Source organism: Alternaria incomplexa (genome assembly GCF_024043165.1).
Source record: "Alternaria incomplexa strain BMP 0042 chromosome Unknown scaffold_15, whole genome shotgun sequence".
Lineage (NCBI taxonomy): Eukaryota > Fungi > Ascomycota > Dothideomycetes > Pleosporales > Pleosporaceae > Alternaria > Alternaria incomplexa.
This window is the reverse complement of record NW_026249864.1, coordinates 817,780-843,454: the sequence shown is the minus strand read 5'-3', so window position 1 is coordinate 843,454 and position 25,675 is coordinate 817,780. Positions and strand designations below refer to the sequence as shown.

Here is a 25,675-nt window from a genome sequence, read left to right as displayed (position 1 = left end):
TACGTACCACCTCTGCACGCGCATGTCGCCTGCTGTCCTGAACTGACTCGTGTTAGCGATCGGACCGCGTCGCCCTTCTCCGCCGGCCAGCCTGTGTCGTTCAAGACCAATGTCAACCGTGCCAAAACGAAGAAATGGGTCCAGGCGAAGAAGAACGCCTACGACGGCGACGATTGGGGCGGCTACGACGAGTACGACGAATACGGCGTCAACCAGGAGCCCGAGCAGCCACAGCCTCTGGCGCAACGATACTATGCCCAGCGGACGGAGCAACCATCGCGCAGCTTCACCGACCCCTCCCAGCAGGCGCCCCTCCCACGACCCCGAAGAAATTCCTTCGAGCACGGCGAGGAACAGCGCGCCTTCTCCTCAACAATACCGCAACCCCAACATGGACACGGCCACGAGCATGAGCAGGGCTACTCTGCCATGCCCCCGCCTCTCCAGACTCGCATATCGCAGGTCCCTGCCGATTTCACCCCGCCGCTCAACACACAGTTTCCCCCGCGCAAGAGTAGCATAGGCCAGGGAGACATGCCAATGTCTACTTCGCCACGATCACGCAATGGCAGTCAGGCATCTGACAAGCCGCTACCCTTCATCAGACCAGCCGACATCTACAAGCGGCACCAAGAGGAGCGGGAGCGGGCGTCAATGGAATCATCGCGACCAAGCCTGGACTCTCTTTCTTCTCCGATACAGGACAACGTGCTCTCTGCTCAAGAAGGCGGGCGATCGCTGCAGCCTATGGAAACCGTCGCTGAGCGCAAGAGCGAGTATCTGCCTGATTATGATGCAGCAGCCCCGCACGACAAACAACAACCCCAGCAAAATCAATCCCTTGCGTCACCACAGGATGACAAGGGTCTGCGCTCCGTTGTTGATCAGGCATTTACTCGCGCTGACGAATCGCGTTCCGTTCCGCCAACGCCCATATCAAATGACAACGATTCAACTTCAGACCTTCTGAGGAGCAATACTGGAAGCACTTCCGGAATCAGCCCAATCATGAGCCGCGTGCCCAGTTCAGCAGCCTCAGCACTGAGAAACCGTGATCAAGCAGAAAGCACCACACCCGCCATCGCAGAAGAACCAAGTGAAGTCACGACGCCCGTTACCCAGCCAACCTCTGCGAAGATCGTCGAGCCCATACACCACGTTCCACGAAAACCGTCCCCAGGTCACAATCGCAACTTCTCCAACTCTTCTCTACCGCGCAGCGGCCTCGCTACGCCCACACGCGGTGACAGTCCTGCACGATCCCCTATCTTAGCACCGAGCAGAGACGTACCCGAACCCTCCTCCGCCCTTGTTACGATGGAAAGCAACGAAACTCCGGGCGCAATGGAAGGCGGCCTTAATGGTCCATCCCCTGCATATGCTACTCGCGAGGCTGATATTGCTACTGCTGTCAGGGATGGTCCAGACAATGGCGCACCCGGACTGGGCGCTTCAGAGCTTCAATCACAGAACAACTTCCTCGAGTCGCATAACGCGCAAAGCCCTCTCGATGATGGCTTGCCGCGCGATCGCTCAGAGTCTCCAAGCAAGGGTCGTGTGCAGGCGTTGGCTGGCAAATTTGGAGAGGTGGCATCGTCGAGACGTGGCTCTACACAGTCCAATCGCTCGAGGAACAGTGTTCAATCGTGGGAACGGAGCAACGATAATTCACGTGCGGCGTCTCCAACGAAAGCTAGCCCTTCGAAACCCAGCAGTCCTGTCAAAGAATTTCGTCCCCATCTTCCAGGCCAGTGGGAGTCTTATGCTACTACCGCTATGACACCTTCGGATCCGGGCGAGCAAGACCGTCGATTGAGTTTCGCGAACAATGGTCCGAGTGCGCTCAACAAATCCGATCTGACGGCTACAACGGATAAGAAGCCACTTGCCGGGGCATTGTCGGCAGAGACGGACAATCCGGATCCGCTCGCTGCTCTTAAAGATGCTGGAGCTGCAATGGTCAATACTATCCGCACAACCTTGGGTGCCGATGACCAAACGTCCGAGACTCAACAGCAGCAAGCACGTCGTACTGACCACGGAAATATCTATTTACCAAGGCCTCTTCAGCTAGATCGTACTGGCACTTCCGGCTCAAGCGTGCCGCCAACTCCCCCCGCGAAAGACACCCCGGAATCAGAATTTCCGCCACCCCCGCCTTTGAAGGAGAGGCCCTCACAGCCCTTCAAGAGTCAGCCTAAACGGCCGAGTCTTGATCCTCAGTTAAGTACTGACCCTTCTGCTGAAGACCAGGAAAGTGACCGTCTTCGCAAGGAGATTGTCGCCAGTCTCAGCCCTTTCAAGGCTCCAGCGTCGCCGGCCAGCGAGTCTAATCAAGCCTCGCTCCACCCCGCCAGCCCAGGCACAAATCGTGCTAGCTCTATTCTGCCCAGTGAGTATGATACCTACTGGGCAGATGAAGATCGGGCTTCTCGTCGATCTTCGCAGGATACTGAGCGCTATGCTCAAGATCAGCCATCCGATGCAGCCATGTCTTTTCTCCCACAATCGGAAGAACCGACCAAGCCTGTGATACTCAATCGATTTAGCTGGGAGGCAAGCAACCCGCAATCGCAAACACCAGACCAGCAAGCGCAGGGTGTAGCCGCTGTTGAGCCTACAAAAGCCTCACAGGCAACGGAGAGTCGCCTTCCCACTGTGGAACGAGCTGCAGATCAAGAACGACAGGAGTGGTCAGAAGGCCTTCCGGACTCGTACTTTGGCCCAGAGCACACTTTCACGGTCACTAAACCTGACCCTAGTAGTAGCAGTGATATGCCGCAACGATCTGCTTCTCCAACCGTCGATACTGCGCGCTCCGTAACTAGCCCTGCTCGAGAAGAAACACGCTCCCCGGGACTTCATGTTGTCAACACAGAGCTCAATCCCGAAGCCGTGGATCTCCCACCACGTTTCAGTGCGGAGCATGAGCAGACTTCGGGACTCGGAGGATCCAGCTTGAACGAGAAGCAACAGATAGAGCAGCCTGCGGAACATCCCGCAATTGTACCATCTGACGACGAGCCGAAAACACCCATTGCCGTACAGGAGGAGCCTTCGCCGAAGTCGCCAATTACGGACAAGCCTCTGGGCGCTCGGGAAATAGCAACGCTTAACACTGCTGCTGAGCGAATTGACACCTACAACAAGACACGCGAGTACTGGGCGACAGTTGATCATGGCCTTAATGACTGGCTACGCTCTGCGCTCGAAGCAAACCCCGAGCTGGCTACGCAGACGTACCCAGTACAGCGTGTGCCTACAAGCTCGGCACGTCACAGGCACACTGGCTCTCTTGCACTGTTTGGCAAGCTTGGTGGTTCGAGTAGCTACGACGTGAGCGCCGACCAAAATAACAATGCTAGCGTACCAGTCCCCGCGAGCTCAGGCTCTCCCACTAATCCTGCATCATCTGGTTCAGGATTTGGCGGACGAATTGCAAATCAGCAGATGCAATTGAAAGGCAAGGACTTGCTTCATACTGCTAATGTGTTAGGAGGGAAAGGCATGACCAGTGCCAAGGGATTGTTTGCGAAAGGCAAGAGCCGTTTCGGCCGCGAAAAGGTAGATAAATGATCTCTTCTACCCATTTTCTTTGCTTGGCATTCTCATCGTATGTCACGACTACCATTTTCCTTGGTCCATGGACTACAGCGGGTGATTGGATGTAATCGTATGGACATTGAATGTGGCGTTTCTGACCTTGCTTTGGGCGTTTTCATTCTTTCGCCATCTACGATCGTAGTCCTCGCCTGTAGCTTCATAATCATCTCAACGTAATGCCAAGTCTGACTGAGGCGGCTCAGCTTCCTTACGACGGTGTTGTTTGCTGATGTGATGCGTGATTCAGACCTCCTCGTATAACCGGGCCGACTCTGCTCCTTCTTCGCGCGAAGCTTCTCAAGAGCCCGAGCTCGTTACACGAAGATCGAGAGCATCGTCAGGAGTGCAACTGCTACGCTCCATGACGGAAAAGGAAAAGAAGGAGGAAGTCTCGAACGAAGAGAAGAAGAAGCGTCGATTTTCATTCTCGTCCCAATTTCGGCGTGCCAGTCGCTCCAGAACCAGACCGAGTAGTGTGGCGCTGCCGAAAACTACTCCATCCGTCCTTGACTCGACACCTAAGACCTCGCCTCCCCGCGAGCTCCATCACTACCTGATGGGGGAACGTCGGCCGCATTCTTTCCATGCTCCAGACTCTTGGGTCGGCACTCCACCGGCTGCTCTCAACGAGTACTTCAATACTACAGCGATGCGAAGAAGCTCTTCGCAGGCGCATTTGGGCATATTGCCGTCGCCAGCAAAGAGTGCCTTTTCAAATCAGGACAAGGACGCTGAAGACTATGTTCCTCCCGTTCCACCCATTCCAAACGAGGTTGCCATCAAGCATTATCGACGTAGGTCTAGTCAGGACAGTGCCAGCCATCGGATGTTGCAATCTGTTATTCGGCATTCAACCCCTCCTGTTGTTTTCAACAGACATTCGATGCCAGCAGCAATTACGAGAGATCCAAAAAGCCTCGATTATCACCCAGTTTTTGCTGACGACAATAACATCTCTGGTGCGCAAGAAAGAGCGAATGACTATAAGACAATGCTTCGTGCCCCAGAGGGATCTTTCCAACCAGACCTACCTACAGCAGAATCTGATGATCTCCGACGCGATGGGTTTCAATTCGGGTTCAGTGACGAATCGCCAAAGAGGGTCAGAGATGATCGCATCGATGACGACGATCAACCGCCACAGTTGAATCACGATCCATTACCAACATCCTTGCGACATGGCCAGCAACCGCCGCCTATGTACACTAACAGACACATGGATGTGAGCGATGAAGACAGCGACAGGGAGCTTGTTCGTGGAAGAAGCTTGGCACCAGTGACAGCACTGAATGCGAAACAGGAATCTGACAGTGTCAGCCCTGTACTAGCTCCTGTGGGCAAATCTGCCAGTACTACATCAGATAAGGACGGGGATGTGGGGGATGTCGAGCGCGATGACCGAATGCGTGGAGCCCGGGTCATCAGGTATGAAGACACACCCTTTGTGCTGGCGCGACAGTCACCAGACAATGTCGCTGCTATAGAATGGCCGTCTATGAATCCTCTCAGTACCCTAAGTTCGAAAGAAAGGCCCCGGGAGTCTGCAGAACACTCGTTCCTGGACATCGGACACGAGACGTTTGTTTACGGCAGCGCTTCGGTTCCGCAGCACCACACAGTCAACGAGCTCGCCAGCGCAGAACAAACGATCCGCCACGGAGAACGTGCATCTAATGTTGAATCGCCTACTCTCGGTCTTCTTGATGATGCCTTTCGTACTGGCAAAGTCTGGCGAGTATCGTCGCTCGAAGCTAGTGTACCTGTATCCGAGGCGCCTTTTGATGTCAAAGACGACGAGGGCATGTCGAGAGATGAAAAGGCGGATGCGGAACGCGCTTTCAGTCCTGTGTGGTTTGCTAAGAGTGACTTGCAGCTTCCGACAAGCACTCGGGATCTCGGGAATGCAGATGGAAGCGCAGAAATCCGCGCGACAACATCTGGAGAAGAACGCGACGCGGACGCAGGCAGTCGAGTAATGGCCGTTGGCGCGATTGCAGCCCCAGCCCAGCAGGAGATACGAAGACATGGGGACCAGGAGCCTTCGCTTAGCCATACCCTTGCGGGGGCCAGTGCTGCGGCGGCTGACAGCGACACCTCGACGCGCTCCGCGCCGCCCTCCTTAGTTGTCGACGCCGCTGAAAAGCATACCGCCTCCGGATCACTTAGTCCATCATGGGGCCGCGGACACAGCATCATTGATCCACGCGTGGCTGAGCGCGCTTCCGATGAGATGGGGGACGAAAGCAACCTCGTCACGCCCGCCGGGCAGGTTCCGCGCATTACCACCCAGAACGGTCCGGAGACACCCAAGGCTGGACAACCGTACAGCGAGCATTCACGTCCCGCCATGTCAAACAGCCACTCCCATGGCCAGGCCAGCTTTCCGGACTTCAAGCACCAAGCACAGCAACTGCAGGTTTTAAATAGCGCTACGGCGGCTCCAGAACGGTCAAGATCCATGCTCTCGCAGATATCTGCCATGGTTTCTGACGAGGGAAGCAACCCTTACTCTCAAACATCTACTGGAAGATCAACCCCGTCAACAATTCGTCGCATGCAGCCAGAGTCCACCGTGAAGCCTTCGGCAGTCCCACCACAGATTCCAGAGGAGATTTTGATGTCGTATGGTGGAGACGATGGTTTTGATCTTTACGCAGATCATAACGGAGTCGTCAAGGATGTGCAAGACGAGCATGGCCAGCCTTTGCGACTTGGACATCTCCAGGTGCGAGGGGCAACTACCCAACAACAGCCATCACAGCCTTCAACTTCCGGTATTGCGACAGCGCCATCATCTCGCGATGGTGATCGCCCAAGATACAGTTCCGAAAGGCCAATGAGCTTCGTCTCAGGACCTGAAGACCAAGACGGCAAACCTCAAGATCAGATCAACCAGACCGCATCTGCAAATGCAACGCAATCTTCCCCTGTCGCTATGCAGCATCGTAATCAGTCCCAGCAATCACTACACATGGACACAGTGTACTTACCGAACCCGCCAGCAAACGTCGTACCGCCCTCGGATCGGAGCGCATCGAGGCACCAGCCAATGCTTGCATCTGGCCCATCTCCATCCAAGAATATCTTCCAGGCGGTAAAGTCAATCGATCCCAGTAACAAAACCACTCAGATTACCGTCAGTTCTTGGCGTCCTGCGGGCCATCAAGCTTCCCAGCAAGCAGTTTCCGGAAGTCCTGATCTTAACTGTCAGTTACCACAGGCCACTCAAGCTTCGGGTCGGGTTCCGCTAGCAGAACAAGAGAGGCCAGCAATTTCGGGGCCGCAGAGCAACCCGAATCGCGCACAAGGGCAGATGGAATCTCATGGACCGAGAAATCAATTTGAACTGCAACAGCAATTGTTGCAGAGGCAAGGGCAATACCAAGTTGCCGCGTTTAGACCACCCGCCAATTCTTCGTTTCAACCTGCCGAGCAAACATCAAGAAACCAGGAGAAGTCATCTTCGAAACCTCGGCTTACATCAATGTTCAAGAGCTTTGGTGGTAAGACACAGGCGAACCTCCAGCATACGACCAACTCTGGCAATACAGCCATAATCTCCCAGTCCAAGCCACTTCCGCCGGATCCTAGTTCTGGTACTCCGCTTCACTCTGTAATGGACAGATTTATGCGCCCTAGGGAGGCATCGGCAGAAAAGCTTATCGACCAGCAACATTCTTTTCTGCCGCATAGTCGCCCAAACATGGGCCAGCCACCGGAGTTTGGGCAGGCTTCGTTACAGGTACATTCGGTAGAACCGCGTGTCGATTCGAGAGCGCGCATTGCATCCGACCTTCCCAACGACTTTTCATCCCAGCAGCCACCGTCAATATTCAATGTTCAAGTCCAGGCCCATCAAGTATCATACTCGGAAAGACCAGAATCTGGCAAGAAGAAGAGATTTTCTGCGTTGGGCGCTCTGTTCATTCGAGGTGGTGTGAATGGTGATGGATCGGCTATGAAATACAAGATGTCAAAAGAAGGAAAGAAGGCACAGAAGAGTATACAGGCGATCGCTACTCCAGCTACTCCCAACGCCTCTCATAGAGTACCTCAGCATCAGCAGAATAAGCCACAGCAGTCTGGGTTAGCATACTATCCTCCCGGACAACTTCCGCCTCATACCATACAAAGTAGGCCACCCCTGGGTCAAAAGCTTGGGCCATCGCAACCAGCACCCAACATGCATCCTCAAAAGCTACCTCAGCCGTATCAGCAACAGACGCAGCAAGTTCTGTCATCACGAGAGCCAATCTCTAGTTTGCATTCAGAGGAAGCGTCTGCATTCCTTAAAACAAAGCAGCTAGCGATGGAACACCAAGCTCGGCAAAGCAGCTTACAATTTAATCAATCCCAAGCTTCCAATCCTGGGATTGAAGCACAGCCCTCTAGTGCACCATTCCAGAACACTCTTGCACACACGCGAGATCAAGATTCGGATCCACCTCCTGGAGGATACTATAATCATCGTGCTGAGCCAGCTCCAGCTGGGAGTGGAGCCTACGCAGCTTCTTTAGCCGCGCGGGAACAGGTAGATCAACGTAATCAACAGCAAACAGCTCACCAAGGAGTTTATACGGTCCCACAGGCTGAGCGACAGCAGCAACCCCCCGAAAAACAGCAGTCTGAGTACGAGCAGAGTGTTCAGAGGGACCATCAATATGAGCAACAACTAGAACAACAAGCACACCCCGAGATATCCCAGGACCACCTCGCCCATCATACCTGGCGAGCACAACGGGAGGAACTACTACGACAGGAGCGATCTGCACCAGAGCACAATAGGCCATGGCCGAACGACGATGCGTGGGTGCAACGACCGCGTCAGCAGCAACAACACCAATCTTTGGTAGAGTTGCGACCGAACGACTATCAACCTCAGCTTCCGTACCACAATGCGCACGACTCAAGACCTCTTTTTGCTTCTCAAGATGATGAGCCGATATCTCCACCTGCAGTGTCCCCTACGCAAGAGCCGAGGTATGACGCACCTCCAATACCTGCGGCGTATAGTCATGTATCTGGGGCATTTGTATCGCCGCTTGATCGGCAACAGCAGTCGTTGTCACTCAGTCAGACGGATGCGCCCGTGCAACTTTCAGTGGATCAACACAATCGTCCGCTTTCGGAGCCAATAATGCAGGCTGTGTCGCCGCAAGTGTCTGCACACTCACAAGTACCTCCAAACGGTCGAATGCACTCGGATGCTAGCACAATGTCCCTCGTGTCGCCAATATCAAACTCTCCAGCAATGCCTAGCTACTCTCCAGCCCCTAGTGGCCAACGGTACCAGAAGCCAAGAATGAGCAGCATATCAGAAGTACATCAGCAGGATCTTCCATGGCATCTCGACTTCCCAGCGGGAGCAACCGAACAAGACATTGTTCGAGCACGACAGGGACAATACATGCAAGAACGCTTTACCGCCCAACAACAACAGCAGGACGAGAGAGCTGCCGGATCACCATCGCCTCGTTTATCGCCCGAGCAGACTACGCTAAATACTGTACCTCCACATGCTCAAGCACACGGCGGTGGATTCAGGGAAATTCTGCCGCGAAGTTTCACGCAGCCCTATGTGACCTCGCAGGCAGCACGATCAAGTCAAAATCTTCAGCCTATTATCCGCCGCGACGCGACACCTGTACAACCAACACCGATACATCCGGGACAATCCCCGCCACCCGCTGCGTATCCTCTGCCCATGTCTCCCGACCCCACGGTGATCAATAGTCCCCAGAATTTCATTGCAAGCGGATTTGCCCCACCTCCACCACCAAAAATAGCCCATAGTCCTATGCGACCCGGACTTTCTAACGCCCAGCCTTTTTCATTTGAGGGTCAACGGCCGCATTCCCATAGCCCATCGTCGCCAAACTACGTCTATGCCTCGTCACACGGGAATGGATCCCAGTATGATGTGAAAGCTCAAAATGAAGCCCCACCATCATATGACGGTCCTGGTGTGCCTAATAGTGGTCTAGATAAGAGTCGCCCCGAAGGACTTCGACCGCTCAATATCACAACGGATCTAGACGGTGAACCGCGTGATAGACAACCAGATTCTCGTCCACGTCAACCCTCGATTGGTATCCTGCAGCATCCACAACCCGCCTCAATGGCTGCTTCACCTCAACGCACATCACCAGACATGGGTGCGGAGTCGTTACGTCGCCAGCTCCTACAGCAAGAGAATCTCGCCCACATGGAACGTGTCCAGCGCGAAAAGGAGAAGCGCGAGAGACATGAACGCGATAGGCAGGAACGCGAGGCTGCAAGAGCAAGAGCAAGAGAGCTTGAGCGCAGCGCGTCTGGTGGCGGGCAGGTTGGCAGCCTGAGAAGCATTGGCGGCAGCACTACCGGAGGAGCTTCAACCTGGGAGAGACGTGGGAGTCACAGCAATAGCAGACAGGTATTTGAGCTGCCTGCCGTGGAAGATGACGAGCCCACTATGAAGGCGACTAGTTATCCTGGACAGGAGTGGGTACCTCCCATGTGGGATGGTGACTGAGCTCCAGTCTTTAGCTCGCCCTTTTTCCTTGTGATCATCCCAAATTTGGTTCATTCGCGCTAATTCCCCCCGTTAATATATTCGACGCGAAGTGATAGGGTCGCACATTTCCTTCTGTGAATATCTCACGTCATTGCATCTTGGTTGATCTACGCGTTTTGAGCGAAATTCGGATACCCTCATCGTTTTTCCTGGTATACATTGGACAGTCTCGGTCTTCATCTTCTTTTTTCGTCCAGCTTTGTTTCTACTTCTGTAAATTGTGGGTAATAGTAGATAAACCTTTTTACCTAGCGCAGTGCAGCGCCAGTTCCGCACTACACATCCCTTACAACATCGATTTAATTCACTATCTGCTCGGCAAGACAACGTATCCAATTTCTTCCACGGTTCGGACCTCATGGGGAGTCAAACTCGTTGCCAACACCAAGATCTCTGTACCGTGATCCTTAGGGGCCCACCTCTGACAGTGAGAGAAGAGCAGAATATTACCAATCCAGACACAAACATTTGCTCAAGCGACAAAGACGTAAAAGCTGCAACACACCATCTCGAACGTTTCGAACTTCGCGATCTGGCCGGGTTTTAGAGAGGCAAACACTAGCGGCGCCCAAACACTGTCAACGCATACCTACCTCAAACTTTTCACTCGTGTCTGGACAACGCTATGCGAGTATTGTGTGCGACGTCGTCTATACCAAGAGCATTGGAATCCCCTTCGCCCACTACCGATGGAGCCTTTTCCGCCGACACTTGGTCTTTCTAACGGTACAACTCACTCCTCTTTTCATCAGTCATTCTACTCAACTCCGATAAACCACCCATACGAGAACCTCTAGAAATAGCAGACGGAAATCATTCAATTAGAACGCCACAATGTTCCGCAAGATATTCTCTGTACGAATCATGCGTCAACGCATAACACCTAGCGCCCAACCCACTTCGCGATTCGACAGTCTCCGTCCAAATACTCTCGACGCTGTCGAGGCTTCAAACGCTGAAACCGAAGAAGGTTTCGGCTTCATAGTCACCTACTCAACTTCGACCCGTGCTCAACGCGTCCCCCTTCTTTTCCGCTATGCAGCGGGATGGTAACGACAATGCCTACAGTGTTGGAATCCACGTCTCAAAAAAATGACATGAAGGAGACTATGAAGGATAGTAAGAGAGAGAAAGAGGAGGGTGTGGAGGAAGTAGCCTTCAAACCATGGCCATACTCCCTCCCGTCATGGCTTCGACCAAAAGCTAGTACAACCTTTTCACTCATGAGCGACAGGACCCTTCCGATTTCTGCTGTAGTAAATTTTGAGCGCACAGGCGTTCTACAATTCATTCTCTACGGTATCCCGAATCCAGAACGCTTCTCTTACAGCCAGGAACTAGTGGCGCCGGGTAGTCTTTTGCGTAAGGTTCTCCATGGGATCAAGGAGATGGATGAGTGTGAGGGTACTGTTACTAGTGTTACCGCTATCGAAAGTGAGAACGTAGACTTGTGCGAGGAGAAAATCAAGGAGGAAGAAGATGAGGCCATAGTGGTGAAGGGTATGCAGAGCAAGGTTACAGTGGAAGATGTGCTGGAGAAGAATGATCATATGGGGCATGGGATGATAGCGAAGTAGCGCTTAGCTCCTTCTCAGAATTTAACTCATAATAAGCACAGTGCATGTAAATAAGGATGAGGACGAATACTTGCAGCCTAAAGCTGATATAAAACTCAGATCGAATCTAAGCAACGTTCGTTACTGCATGTGTCTACTGACTTGTATGTGTGCAAAGAAAAGTGACTAGGCAGCTCCTAGACAATAAGTGTACGACACATTACACTAAGTTTTTAAACGATGTATCAGATAGCCATTAACGTTAAGATAAATTTCCCATTCTTAGCGCATGTGTCTTTTGCTTAATATGTGTTAATTTCCTTCTATTCTAAGTCATATAGAGTGTGATACTAGTTCTAGTTAGAACTATTATGTTTGCTCTATACATGTATCTGTCCTAGACACGATGGCTTCTTTCTTATTCTATCTTTTGTGACACTACTTTACCTACCAACCTCAATTATCCTAAAGACATACAGATATTATGCAAGAGACTGACAAGCTCTCGGCTTCACTCACAGAAGGCACGGCTTAGCTGCATTAAGTCGGAGTCGGTCTCTGCAGCTCTCTTATCTCTCGCGCGTTAATCTTCCCCTCTAATAGAAGCTAACGTGAACACTAACATTTAAATTAACAGCACTAATTTTCACCCTGCTACTCTCCAGTGCCGAAGAACTTAGAAAAGGCGCAGGAGACCGACGACCGCTGCTTACTCCGGAAGCGAGAAACCCAGCATGTCTCCGAAGCTCCGTCAACTCGCGCCCAACCCTGTCCCTGCCAGTGTTCGTTATGTGCTAGCCAACTCTACTCCACCAAGCCAAAATGTTTCAATTCAACCCGACAACACTGCTATTGCGTCTGATACAGGCCCATCGAGCCAGACTGCCGAGAGACCCTCCACTTTACGCAAGAGGTCCACATACAAACCCATGTCCAAAACTCGCAAAAGAAGAAATGTCGCAAAAGATGCCTCCACAACACGTGAGTCGTCGGATAGTCCAGTTTGGCAATTGGAACGGTGACAGCCGGAGCGGTGAAAGACATGGAACCACACAAAGCGATGGATGAACTACTGAGCCAGTTTGACGAGCATCAGCTGGGTTGGCACCGACATAGCGGTTCGTATGGACTGGCTAGCATGCCCTACATTGAGAGGGGACTGCCAGTGACATGGGCATGTGTGAAAACTGCAAAGAGAAAACAGCAGATGAGGGACGGCGACCTCTAGGGAGGTGATTAGAAGCACGACTGGTATAGAGAGATATCATCGGAAAACATGAAGTCTACGACCGTAGGGGAAGCTACACAGTGGATGGAGCCGAATATGGGTTGAGTTGATGCGTGTTTGCGTAAAGATGACGTGCAAAAATGGGGCTATGAAGATTTTTTCTCTGGGGCAGCCTTTCTCCCTGGTTTCTTATGCTCAGTGTCGTAGATGATGACACCAAGAATACCAGCATTGACGAGGAAAAAGAGTATGCTCGAAGCCCAGAGTCCGGGAACAAAGGTCGAACAACCGTTGAACTCGAGTTGAAAGCCCTGCTGGAGCCAGGCAACTTGGCCCACAAGCCAGAGCAGAAGTGCTGTGATCCCAATGGGCGCTGAATGCAGGAGAGTCGAATCTGGAAGGTAGTATGGGAGAAACATCATGTACCAGAGGAAGTACTCGACAGAGTTAGTATTCATGCAAGACCGACAATCCACCGTATCGCTTACCTGGCTTGTGCAGACCTTGTTGAAGGTAACGAAGGCAAACGTCTGCGCTAACATTGTGTTTGGAAGATCCTTCTTCGCTAGCGCTAGTGGTATAAAGAAAGCACTGAGAAGCAGTTGCGGAAGGAATGCCAAACGCTCCAGTCCGGAAGATAATGTGGACGGCTCCAAGTTCGTAGGCGTTGGGGACGATTTCAGGTAGAGGAGCGTATTATAAGGCGAAAAGTTGTGGCGGTGGTCCGTACGAGTCAGATGGTAAAAGTAACTGTGCTCGAGGAATGGCCATCCGTAAACCTTGTACATAAGCAGGTTCAAGCTCGCAAACGCAAGGAGACTGTAGAGTGCGAGATATATTCTCATGGGATTGAGAAAGTTGCGCGTTCTCTCGAGCAAGGAAGTCGATGGTTGCTGTCGGATATCTGCCCTTGTTGCGACTTGCGTATCATCGAGGAACCAGACAATAGAGGCTGCGTAGATGAACGGGTAGATTTTGAAGTGCACTGCGAACCCGAGCAAGAACCCAGTAAGTGCTCTTTGCTTTGCCAACACCGCCCAAAGCAATGCAGTTACGAATACTCCAAGCAGTCCCTCGGAGCTACCTCTTGTACTGATAGTGGCCACCATTGGATTCAGCAGCCAAATGCTGGCAAATTTGAGGGCTCGCTCATTGCTCATCTTCTTGTACTGTTTCAAGATACGAAACATCATCCACCCTGTAGCGACATCGCCGATGGCGAACAGGACCTTTCCGAACGAAAACCAGAATTGCCCAGACCATACAGTAGGGTAGATGAGCCACGCCAGGAGGGGCGTATAACGATACGTGTCCCGTGCGTAAGGGGACTGGCCGCGCGAGATGTAGCGCGCAGCATCCGTGAAGACATAATAGTCAATATCGGTGTATTTCACAGGTGAATTCGCATCCTGCCAGAGTCCGTATAACAGGAAGACAACTCTTAGGACGATTGACGTTGTGAAGACCAGTGGTGGACTGCGAAAGAAAAAGGAAAGAGCCATGTTGTCTCCGGCATTACAAAAGCCAAGTTGACCAGACAAGACGCTGAAAAAAGCGAGCCCGATGATAGGAGGATCGGAGCTGATCTCGCTGGGTGGTGTGTTGATGAAACCCTACAGGATGGACTCTCCAGGAGTGAGGCCAACCGAAAGCGCCTTAGTCCGTAAACGCGATAGCGTCCACGTGAGGACGTGCACTAGCGGACAATCCCAGCGTTTGCCTGACGTTGAGTATAAGCTCACCATCCACGCAGATTCATGGGCCTCAAACGACCGAGAGACGCAGCAATGGCGGACGAGAAGCCAGAGCAATCTCCATCGCCCTTTGTGTCGATGTTTGAAGGCTTCCGCGCAGAGCTGGATGAACACCATGATCGACGAGAGAGAATCATCAAGGCGTCGCGTGACATCACCGCGTCGAGCAAGAAGATGTACTAGGCAATGTTCGAGGTTCTTGTGGCCGATTGCTAACAACTGTGCAGCATCTTCACTCTCCAGAGGTAGGTCTTCATGATGGCCTTACCAAACACACACTGACCTGACAAGGGTCCGCGCTGTTGGCCAAGCAGTACCACCATGGGTCACCAAGAAGAATGCGGAGTACTGGGAGACGATTGAAGATCGCTACAAGAACATCGCCGCCGACCTTCAAGGCCTGAATGCCTACCGCTACTCGCACAACATCACGGGCGGCAATCAAGAGTTCATGGAAGCGCTTAGCTTCCAGCATTACCTTGAAACACAATCACTGATCTCGTACAATGAAGCCAAGGCCCGTATCGCTGCTATGAGCGGCGAAGCTGGACCTATCTCCTTTACGCCAGAAGACTACGTTCTCGGTGTCTGCGATATGACTGGCGAGCTGATGCGCTTCTCTGTCACGAGCATGGCGACAAACGGCAAACTTCCGTCTGGCAAGCAAGCAGAGGCGAACAAGAGGCTGAAGCAAGGTAATGGCCAAGACGATGCTGGCGACAAGATGGACATCGACGAGGAAGCATCAGCTGCGAATGAAAGCCAGAAGCCGCGGACTGTCTTGGATGACCTGAGGGCGATCCGGCTGCAGCTCGAGATGTTCGACGCACCGGGAGGGTCCAAGTTTGCAGCAGAGTTGGAGACGAAGAAGATGCCCGTGATGCGCGAGTGCGTGGACAAGGTAGAGAAGGGTCTCTATGGTTTGACTGTGCGTGGAAACGAGCGTCCCAAGGGCTGGATGCCAGACATGAGCAGTGCCAGGGAGGTAGAAAGTTACTGAGTCAGACTACCAAGGCGAATGAAATGTAAGATATCATTCCTGTGCAGTTGTTCCGGTGTGGCTGGGTGGGTGGCGCGGCGCACCCCACTTGGCGTGGGCATCATGGTGCGGTGATGCAGGCCCGAACTTCACACGCCCGTGTCGGTGACAGTGACACCAACGACTATGGTCTTCTGCACCATGCCCAAGACTGATGACCTCGCTCCCGCGCTTCGACTGGCCAGCGCAAATCTAATGCGCACACCCTGAAATCCTGCGTCGACACCCATGGCACGTACTGGCGCCCAACAACAAACCCGCACTTAGCCCTGCTCCAGCCGGAACCGTGGTTCACCAACCAAGCTGCCTACTACTCCCATCCGCGCACCGCCATAGCCGATCGCTACTACACCCTCACTACCCGCGGCTGCGAGCCACATCGGCGATTATCATGCGTCGCAGTACCTGCCCCTCGCGGCCTGGCAAGCCCGAGGCCGCCACGCGCGCCCCCGAGCCACCGAAGCGCAAGGTATTCAACTGCATCGTCGACGATACCGCTCTGATCGCCGGCGTCAAGAAGAGCACCCGCGATGGCATCCGCAAGTGGATCGCCCAGGACGCTATACGTCTTTATGTCCCGCTGCACAGTAGGCCATAGCATCGCAGCTTCCCTGTCCCCTTGACTAACGCACAACAAGCCCTTACCCAGCTCCACCGCCTCAAGAACGGCACTGAGCGCATCCACGCCGACGCCCGCGAAGCCGTCAAGTGGCTCGACGAAGTCACGTCCAATGAAGCCGCGAGCCGTGTCCAGCTCGAAGGCGTCGACGAAGCCTACACGACGTGGGGAGAGGTGGAGCACTTCCTGCTACCCGACACATTGCTCTCCATGGAGGATAGCGAGTCGGACGAGGACGACTACCACGAGGATCTCGAAAGCTCCTTCAACGCCCTCGACATGTCCGATGGCACATCCATCAGCTCTACCCACAGCTTCGAGAACGTGTCCAAGACTCCCGAGTCGCCTGGTTCGCGTTCGAGCACGGCGTCCGGGCCTGTCGACGCCACCCCACACACAGACAAGGCAGCCACGCTACTCAGAGCGTCTCCCGACCGTACCGCACGCAGCAGTACCGACATGGCTCGCGCTGACAAGACGACCAAAGGCTCCGTGCCTGTCTATCTCCAGCCCCTCTTCAATCACATCTTGTGGCGCATCAACAAGGAGGGCAATCCAGATGCGGCCCTGGAGTCCTTCATCCTCCTCACCAATGATTCTGCCAAGCAGGCCATCGCTCAGAAGTTCGGCATCCGTGCTAAACGCCTTGAGCAGCTCCGAGATGCTGTTGCGCGTGAAGACCGCGAATACAAGAACCATCTGACCATCCACAAGCTAGAGGTCGAAGCGACCGCTGCTATGAGCGCCTCTCCAATCGCACCCAAAGCCGCAGAGCGACCCAAGTCCAGCCCCATCCACACGAACGTAAACGAGACTAAGCCCGAAGACATCTCCGATGACGAGGACGAGGTACTTTTCAAGCGCGCCCCTCGAGGCCCTGCCGCCACTACCGGCAACCAACACGTCTTCGACCCGAACGATTTTGCTCGCACAAACCAGCAACAGTCCCCTCGCGGTGGACGTGGAGCTCATGCGGCGCCCCGCGGTCGCGGTGGACCAGCCTTCCGGGGCCGTGGTAACTTTGCATCGCGCGGCGCATACGTTCCTCCAGGCCCAGTCTTCCGAGCTCCACCAGCTCCTCGACATGATCCGAGTGCGCCTCTCGATCCAGACTCTTTCTCTCGCCCTGCCCCCAAAGTGGGCCCAGTTCGCGGCGGTGGACGGCGAAAGCTATGGGAGCCCAACTAGCAAACCGAAAGATGAGCGTCAGTAGCAACGCAGTAGTCGAAATTCACAACGCCGCCATCGAACGGAACGTTGAACACGATCAAGACATGAGCCATCAGTACACAAGGGGCTTTGAGCAGGATAGGACAGGTACTGGACAGTACGGTGACCTCGCGGCCCCTTAGTCTACATCACATCATGTCAACGCTGAGCAAAAAATGAGCGCAGGTCTTAGCAACTGGTCCAACGGAGCATCATGTCCCACATCCTTCCACTCACAGTCAACCCAGAGCTGTCGCTACATCTAACGACTTGACCGGGGTCGACTACACTTTTCAAGAGCATACCTTCTTATTGGGTTTGTTCTCTACGAGCACTCTCTCCTTGTGTGGTTTTGCGCTCATTTTTGCTTTACAACAAAATTGCACAATTGCCTCGTTCGCTACATGGTCATGGTACCTCTGCCGCCCATTTACGGCTAAGAATGTTACCATCCACTTCGAACGAGGTTCTAATATTTGCTTTACCGCCTTCTTGTACGCTTGTCTGTGAGACTGAACGATAGTCTGCCGTAGGAAGCGCGTGCGGGATAAGGGAAGAAACGCCATAGCTATCATCAACTAGGAATAAATCTTTTGTTCTTGGAGGTTTCCACTCGCATGATAGGCTTGACAGAGGTCGATAGATTGATGTCTCTTCGTGAAGTATCGTCAGATTAACTATATAGACACGGAAGGAAGGGCCAGATGCCTCGTTCTCTCCTGCAGTACCATATCAATGCGCAAGAGAACGTGCATACTTAAGTGCCACGGGCGGCTACGTTATTATCCAGTTTGCTGCCTGCTCTAAACCTGATATATTACAGTCTGTCGAGTAGCAGCATAATCAGTATTTATGAAACGGCTCAGTTTCATGCTTGCACAAAGGAACATGAACACATCAGTATCGAGAGAGCAGCATGTATTTGAAACTATACAAAGAAGAGATGGACACAAAACTCTCCCAAAAACAAGACAAATGGCTATTTTCGCCATGCAACCCCCTACTTCGATCAATTTACTCCCTCACACCCCTTAGCAACCTTCCAAAAGCACTTTGCCTTTTCCTCTTCAGTTCGTTGAAGCTACCCTGTTCAACCACCCTTCCTTGATCCAACACAACAATGTGCTCAGCAATAGCCATCATCTCCCGCGCATGCGTAATGATGATGACTGTCATCCGTTTCTTCGGTCTGTTGCCCATATTACTACCACTGCCCACAGTCATCCGCTGCTGCAGGGGATATCCAACTTTGTAATCCCAATTCCCCTCTATCTCATCCCAAAACCAACCTGAACGGTTCCAGGGTGATGTGGGTGGGGATATAGTGGATCCAGTGTCTTCGATGCCGTGAACGAGACTGAGGATGGTGTCGCGGATGGTCTGAGCGGAAGTTACGTCTAGCGCGCTCGTTGCTTCGTCGAGGATGAGCACATCGGGGTTTCTAACGAGGGCGCGTGCGATTGAGACGCGTTGGGCTTGGCCTCCGGATAGACATGTGCCGCCTTCGCCGATAAGCGTGTTGTAGCCTTGGGGCAGGCTGTCGATGAACTCAGCTATGCCAGCTGCAGAGGCGGCTGCGCGGATGCTTTTGATGCTTGTTTCGGGAAGTAAACGGGATAGGCCGTAGGCGATGTTTTCTGCGACAGTGCTGGGGAAGAGGACGGGCTTTTGTGATACTATGGACATCCGAGAACGGAGGATGGTAGTATGCAAGGTCTTGATATCGTAATTCGAGACGGTCATATCGCTTGACGGGTTGGAGGATGCGAGTGGGTTGTTGCCTACTTGGTAAAGTTTGAGGAGGAGAGAGGCAATTGTAGATTTGCCTGCCCCCGAGGATCCGACGATAGCGGTGCAGCTCCCTTGTGGAATTTGAAACGACACGTCATGCAGTACTTGGATCTCAGGCCGGGCTGGATAACTGAAGGTGACTTTGTTCAGCGAGATGTCACCTGCAGACTGTATCTGAATTTCGCCGATAAGCTCGTGTGAATCCTTTGGTAGTCGTGCGAGACGTAGTAATCGTGACCCAGCATCCCTTGCCATGTTGACCTGAGTGACGTAGTTCGCCATATAGCTGACTTGATTGACACTAAGCATGAGAACCAAGAAGCATTCCAACACTTCATTGACAGTGTACTCATTTTTCGACATGAGATAACCTCCATACCAGTATAGCAGGATAGTTACGAAGATGACTCCAGTGAATGAAAGTCCGTGAATGGATGCACAGTATATTGCGCGCTTGATGCCGACATTCACGGCTTCGGTGGTTGCGTTGGTATACCTTTCCTTGAAGTAATCTTCCAAAACTAGGCATCGAACGGTCTTGATATTGACGAACGCGTCGTGGAGCACTTGACCAACCTTGTCAGCGGCCTCATTTTCCAATCTTTCCCAGCGGCTGCTGATAACGTTGTAGCACTTCGTGATTACGAAGAGAACAGGACCGGTTGCGAGAGCAGCCAGGGCCAACTCCCATGCTATGACCATGCTCCAAAAGATAGAAATACAAACCATAAGATTCATAGTGAGAAAGACACAAGCAAACCGGCCTGGAAGATTTCGAGCCTCTTCAGCAAAATGATCCAACGTCTCGGCAAGCCGCGACACGCTGTTTTCTTCCTTGTCGAAGAACTTCCGTGGTTGCATGAGGATGCGCCGCATGGCTTCCTTCTTCAGCGAAAGAGTCCACGCCTGCGCTACTGTATCTGAGAGGAAGAACATGAGGTAGCACGATAAACCATCGAGAGCGGCAATACCAAGAATGACGAGGGCATATTTTTGGGACATTTCCTTCCTAGCGCCAGACACGTAAAAGGTAGTCAAAAGCTGGGCGAAAACCCATGCAAATACTGGTGTGCATGCAGCATGAATCGTTGCGCTGAAGGATGTCGCTAAAATGAGGAGACGCGGACCCCAGCCTATAGCGGGCCACACAGACATGACTATCTCTTTCATGGGAAGAGAAGCGGCCGGGAAATCCTTGTCTTCACTAGGGTTCTTTTTGCGGAAGCGTTTGATTCTCTGAAGAAGCTTATCGTTTCTCGAAGATTTCTTCGGTGCGTCCGAAAGAACTGGGACAGACTCGTTGGTCGCAAAGGGTCGCGAGTACGGACCGATCGGCGAGACCGGTCGCGTAGATAGTTTGGGGTCTGAACGTGAGCTATGTTCTTTTGAAAACGACAGAGAGCGTCTGTGGAGATTCGACCTTGAAACAGGTCTCGAGCCATGGTCTTTCGATAAGATCCTTTTCTTGACGGGAGACGGCATAAACGGGAGATGTCTCGATGCCACAGAATCTGGAGATGCTTGATTCGTCTCAATGGGCTCCATCTTACCGCCTCTATCAGCCGCCTGTTCATGGATGGATAGCCTTGGGCCTGGGCCTACATCGACCGGTACAGTACAGTCCCAAGACGCGCGGGTATTCTCGGAATAAGTCTCCAGCACTGACTGTCCAAAGTGAACAGCAGATAGCGGACGTGTCATAGAAATGATCCGGGCTGTCCGTGACTCCTCGTGTAACACATTGCCGTCACCAGCTTCAGGCCCCCAATAGGAGTCGTCCTCATGATCATCAGACTCATCGTCTGTGTCAGCCTCGGTGTGCGTATCAAGAAAAGACTTGAAAGATCCATTTTGTGACTCGATCTCTTTTCGACACCCCTGTTGTACTACCCGGGCGTTGTCCAGCAAGTACAGGAAGTCGTTGGGTCGGATCTGCGAGATGTCATGGGTAATGATAATCGTTGTCTTCCCTTTCCGCCAGCTTCGTATAGCGTCAAGCATCTCGGCTCGTGTAACGTAATCAAGAGAACTGGTTGATTCGTCCAGGATCAGCACCGGCGAGTTCCGAATCCTAGCTCGAGCTAGAGCCATTCTTTGTCTCTGCCCTCCACTCAATGAGCCGCCCTTCATGCCGAGTTCAGTATCCAGTCCATTGGGAAGGCTCTCCATAACAGGTTCTAGCATAGCAAACTTGACTGCATTGCGGATATCTTGCATATCCACTGCATCACCTAGCTGACCAAGAGCGAGATTGTGGCGGATAGTATCATTGAACAGCACGCTGTGCTGCTCAACAAGCGTGACATTCTGTCGTAACCATTTGACGTCCAAATCTTCGAGTGGAACGTCATCCAGGAAGATCTGTCCTGAAGAAGGCCGATAGAAGCGGACGAGAAGTTGTCCTAGTGTGCTCTTTCCGGAACCGCTTTTGCCGACGACAAAGGTCGTCTCTCCAGCCCGGATCAGAAGCGAAGCATCTCGAATGGCAGTCTCTTCTGCGCGTGAAGGATATGAGAATGTGACCTGGTAAATAGTTAGTAAGGAGCATCGACGCGGCGTGAGAAGCATTACCTTTCGAAATTCGAGCTGGCCCGTACATCTCTCAGGCCGCAGTTTGCCTTGCGATTCGAATTGCTGATCGCTCGTTGAAATCAGCTTCATAAGCACACTTAATCTTGCACCGGCCATCTTTCCTTGCTGCAATACAATCAGCTGAGGCATTATCTGGGTCATCCCAGACATTGCCATAAGTGCTGCCCAGAACGTCGTGAGGACCTGTTTTGGGTCACTTTCCCCGGTTTCGACGAGGTGACTACCATACCAGAACCCTTGAACAAAAACGCTGATCGTAAAAAATTGCATAATGCCGATCTGCATAGAGCGGAAATTGGCCACGCTTCTGTATAAGCTCGCTGCAATGGTGACGATGCTGGTAAAGACGTGGAGTTCGTATCTTTCCCCGTTGAAGCATTTAACCGTCTCAATACTTGTTACTGCAGTCGTAATATATTTCAGTGCCGACTTCAAGTTCTCGGAATGCTCGTGTACTCGTAGTGACAACCGCTTTGCCACTGAGGATTGAACCAAGTATAGAACTGGTATTGTACACAAGACGACCAATGTTAGATTCCACGAATAGTAAAAAGCGACCCCCAAGGATGCGACACCCTGCACGAGCGACTGGACAGCTTCGCCAAAAGGAGATGATACTGCAAGCTGCAAGTCGCGCACGTGCCTGTTCTTCGTTAGCGAACGTATTCCTACGGCGATTCCGACATTAGAGTGGCACCTACATCTGTACTGTCGGCAGAAATGCGGCGATTCCATCCTCCCGCGTATCGAACCAAGCCATATCCTTTTTGATAAGAGCATCGAAGATTCTGTTGCGAGCACTCCTCGCCTGGAGCTCTCCGAACATGAGAAAGAAGAGATAGTAGAAACTATTGGCAATCCAGTTGAGTGTTGCGAGAGCGGTAAGAATTACGCAGAACCTGGCCATGTTGCTCATGAGTTGGCTGCTGCTTATCGATCCTTCGCCATAGCTTGTGTATTGACCAAATACGAGACCGTAAAGGATTGCGAAAGCGGGCATGGACAGCGCAGCGACGGACGCCATCGCAATACCGCCAAGCAGTGCGGGCATATGCTGTTTTGTGGCGAAAGTGAACAACGTCCTCCATCCCACGTTCGTTATATAATCCTGCTCCTCATCATTCAGAGATGGCGGCTTTTCGGAACGGGCGGTCGCATTTGGATTAATCGTCGTCGCCATCTTGGCCACTCGACGGCAGCGACTGCGAAAAGAGAGTGTAAGGTGGTGGAATCGACAAAAAGTAAGAGCGACCCAAAGGCGAGATGAAGTGAGAACAGAGAATAGGGAATTACCACATATGGACTAGTCGGTGGCGGCCATGTGGTCGTAGCCCTGGAAAGATGGTTTCCGCGCACCTGCTTTCGTCGCTTACTTTGTCTTTCCTTAACATTGTTCTCCAGCCACCAATCGCCGCCTTCACGGAAAGCCCAAAAATTGCATCCGCTCATGCGATCACTTTAGAACGAGATGAAACAGTGGCTTCCTCCGCGCAGGTCATCAGCGGATGGTGAGCTGAGAGCGACACACCTGATTCAGCGCTTTGTTGGTCTTGTAGTTGACATGCACAGTATAGGCCGGCGACTGACGAAGATTATACGTTCACCAATACGTCAATTACCAAGCCAATATGGTACTCCACCGATGATCCAGTGGCTTGCATGACAGATATTCATAGACGGTCATAGCTGGGCGGCCGACAAAGAACGTGAGCTCGTAAGCGACGAACAAGTGACGGGCCGGATGTCGACAATGCAGCCGCGTATTGGCGTCCCTTGCGAACAATAACTTGGAATTTAGAATTTCCAGGATCATCCTGCGGCGAACTACTTGCCCTGCGCCTTCTCGTATATCCAGTCATTCAGGCCTTCTCGGTTACTGCGCATGTCAGCATCGGGCGCGCCGCTATATCCAGGGCGTAGCTTACCGTGCGATTTCAATAGCGTAGAACTGCATTCGAACAGCGAATATTGTGCCTTCCTGGCTGTATTCCATCTTGGGACTTGCGCGCAGCATTGTGCCGAAGTTGTAGTCCTCGACCTTCTTCTCGTACTCACTGATGAACTTGCGCCATCGCTCCTTCCCCTCCTTGCTCTTCATCTCATCCTCGTTTAGTGTGGCTGATGCGTCGAACTCGGGGAATTCCGTCTTGAGGTGTTCGTAGATTTCGTCGTCGATCTTGGTGAGTCGCAGCTTGGAGCCGGGTACTTTCTCGAGGATCTTCCAGTATGTTTCCATGTGCTGCACAACTGTGTGATACTGTCAGCATGGTCGCGACCGGCAGGTCTCGTGATCTGTACCTTTGACCGCGAACTGCTTCTCGATCTGTAGACGCTGTTAGCGATGACTGTCGACGCGCTGGCTTTGGGGTACCTGCATCCTCAAAGTTCTCAGTCTCCTCTGGATTGATGCTCGTGCCTAGTGGGCCTGCGAGAGACATGTTGGCGATTTTGCTAGGGAAATACTATCTATGGGTAGTTTGAAGTGGGAGTGTAGAGAGTGATGTGGGTGCTTGTAGCAGCAATCAGCGCGGTGAAGGCCGACAAAAAATCGCGGAAACGCACTCCGTCATTGCCCCGCCACGCCCGCCACACTTCGCGGGGCTGACTCAACCCCAATTTTCCCATCATGAACACCAACCTCACATATGATTCTGGCGAGCCAATGTTGCCAACTCTACACGTGAGTCTGCATTGCATCGAGCCAGACAGCAGCTAATCACCGCAGCATGAATGCATTCGCGTACCAGTGACAGCACTGGCCTCTTGCGGCGCTCTGCTGATCGCTGCAGAAGGCCCCTTTTTACGCTTCCACCATGCCAGCGACTCGCGGTACATCTCTTCGGAGCGCGTCTTCAAAGCTCAAGCAATCCATGGAATACGCGTCTTTTCGGAAGAGCATGCGCACGTTATCAAACTGGTCATCTGGGGTGGAAGACTGGTCCGCGCCCTCGAGATTGACTTTGCAGATCAAGTTGGCCAACAAGGCCTGAGCCTATGTTTCTCCAACGTCGCGAAAGCTTCAGATTGGATTCTTGATCTCGCTCCTCGTCCCAAAGGCCTGGATGACGATGCTCAGTACCACAAAGGATCCTGCATGGCTGTCACTGCTCATAACGCACTGCTGCACGTTGAGATGGAACAAAGGACGTCGGACGACTTCCACATGACCAAGTGCGCATACCACACATTGATCCGTTGGAGTATCATTTTCTTGCTGACATTTTGATTTCAGTTACATCGATGTAGCTGTATCTGATCTTACTTCAGGTTCTCGATCTATCCTTTACTCCGCTCACCTGTTCTGGGAGAATCTAAACCAGGTCCTCGTTGCTGCTGGTACAGCGTTCGGTGAAATTATATACTGGTCATGGTCCGACAATGGCGGCGGTGGATCCGCCTCCCGTATTCATCGCGTCTTTTTGGGTCACGAGGGCTCAATTTTCGGGGTCCAGATTTCGGAAGAGCTACCCACCGAATGTTGTCAAAGACTGAGGCGGGTGGTAGCAAGCTGCAGCGATGACCGCACAATCCGAATATGGGACGTATCGGATGTGAACACTAGTGCCACTACCTCGGAAGCTCATAGCAATGACTTGGAGATTCTGAGAACTCGTCATACCGGCTTTACCAACGAAGCTTTCGACTCAAATGAGTTTAATAGCTCGAGCTGTCTCGCCATCGGGTGGGGTCATCTTTCACGCGTTTGGACGGTCCGCTTTCTCGAAGCATCG

General features: G+C 52.5%; 5 protein-coding genes across 5 annotated transcripts; 3 read left to right on the top strand and 2 right to left on the bottom strand.

The window, feature by feature from the left end:
* Positions 1–109: 109 nt before the first annotated feature.
* J4E90_009359 (uncharacterized protein) lies at positions 110–3,576 on the top strand (the record flags this gene model as incomplete). The annotated part of the gene is made up of 2 exons (XM_051438878.1): positions 110–118; positions 145–3,576. 2 exons carry the CDS (start codon positions 110–112, stop codon positions 3,574–3,576), a joined length of 3,441 nt encoding a protein of 1,146 aa, XP_051287541.1.
* Positions 3,577–14,727: 11,151 nt separating this feature from the next.
* Positions 14,728–15,694, top strand: J4E90_009358 (uncharacterized protein; the record flags this gene model as incomplete). Its single annotated transcript, XM_051438877.1, has 2 exons — positions 14,728–14,870; positions 14,986–15,694. The coding sequence occupies 2 exons, from the start codon at positions 14,728–14,730 to the stop codon at positions 15,692–15,694; spliced, it is 852 nt and encodes a 283-aa protein (XP_051287540.1).
* Positions 15,695–16,124: 430 nt separating this feature from the next.
* J4E90_009357 (uncharacterized protein) lies at positions 16,125–17,540 on the top strand (the record flags this gene model as incomplete). Its single annotated transcript, XM_051438876.1, has 2 exons — positions 16,125–16,320; positions 16,372–17,540. The coding sequence occupies 2 exons, from the start codon at positions 16,125–16,127 to the stop codon at positions 17,538–17,540; spliced, it is 1,365 nt and encodes a 454-aa protein (XP_051287539.1).
* Positions 17,541–18,575: 1,035 nt separating this feature from the next.
* On the bottom strand, positions 18,576–22,040 carry J4E90_009356 (uncharacterized protein; the record flags this gene model as incomplete). Its single annotated transcript, XM_051438875.1, has 2 exons — positions 18,576–21,847; positions 22,034–22,040. The coding sequence occupies 2 exons, from the start codon at positions 22,038–22,040 to the stop codon at positions 18,576–18,578; spliced, it is 3,279 nt and encodes a 1,092-aa protein (XP_051287538.1).
* A 1,728-nt stretch (positions 22,041–23,768) lies between these two features.
* Positions 23,769–24,382, bottom strand: J4E90_009355 (uncharacterized protein; the record flags this gene model as incomplete). The annotated part of the gene is made up of 3 exons (XM_051438874.1): positions 23,769–23,820; positions 23,870–24,191; positions 24,316–24,382. 3 exons carry the CDS (start codon positions 24,380–24,382, stop codon positions 23,769–23,771), a joined length of 441 nt encoding a protein of 146 aa, XP_051287537.1.
* Between the last annotated feature and the right edge of the window lie 1,293 nt (positions 24,383–25,675).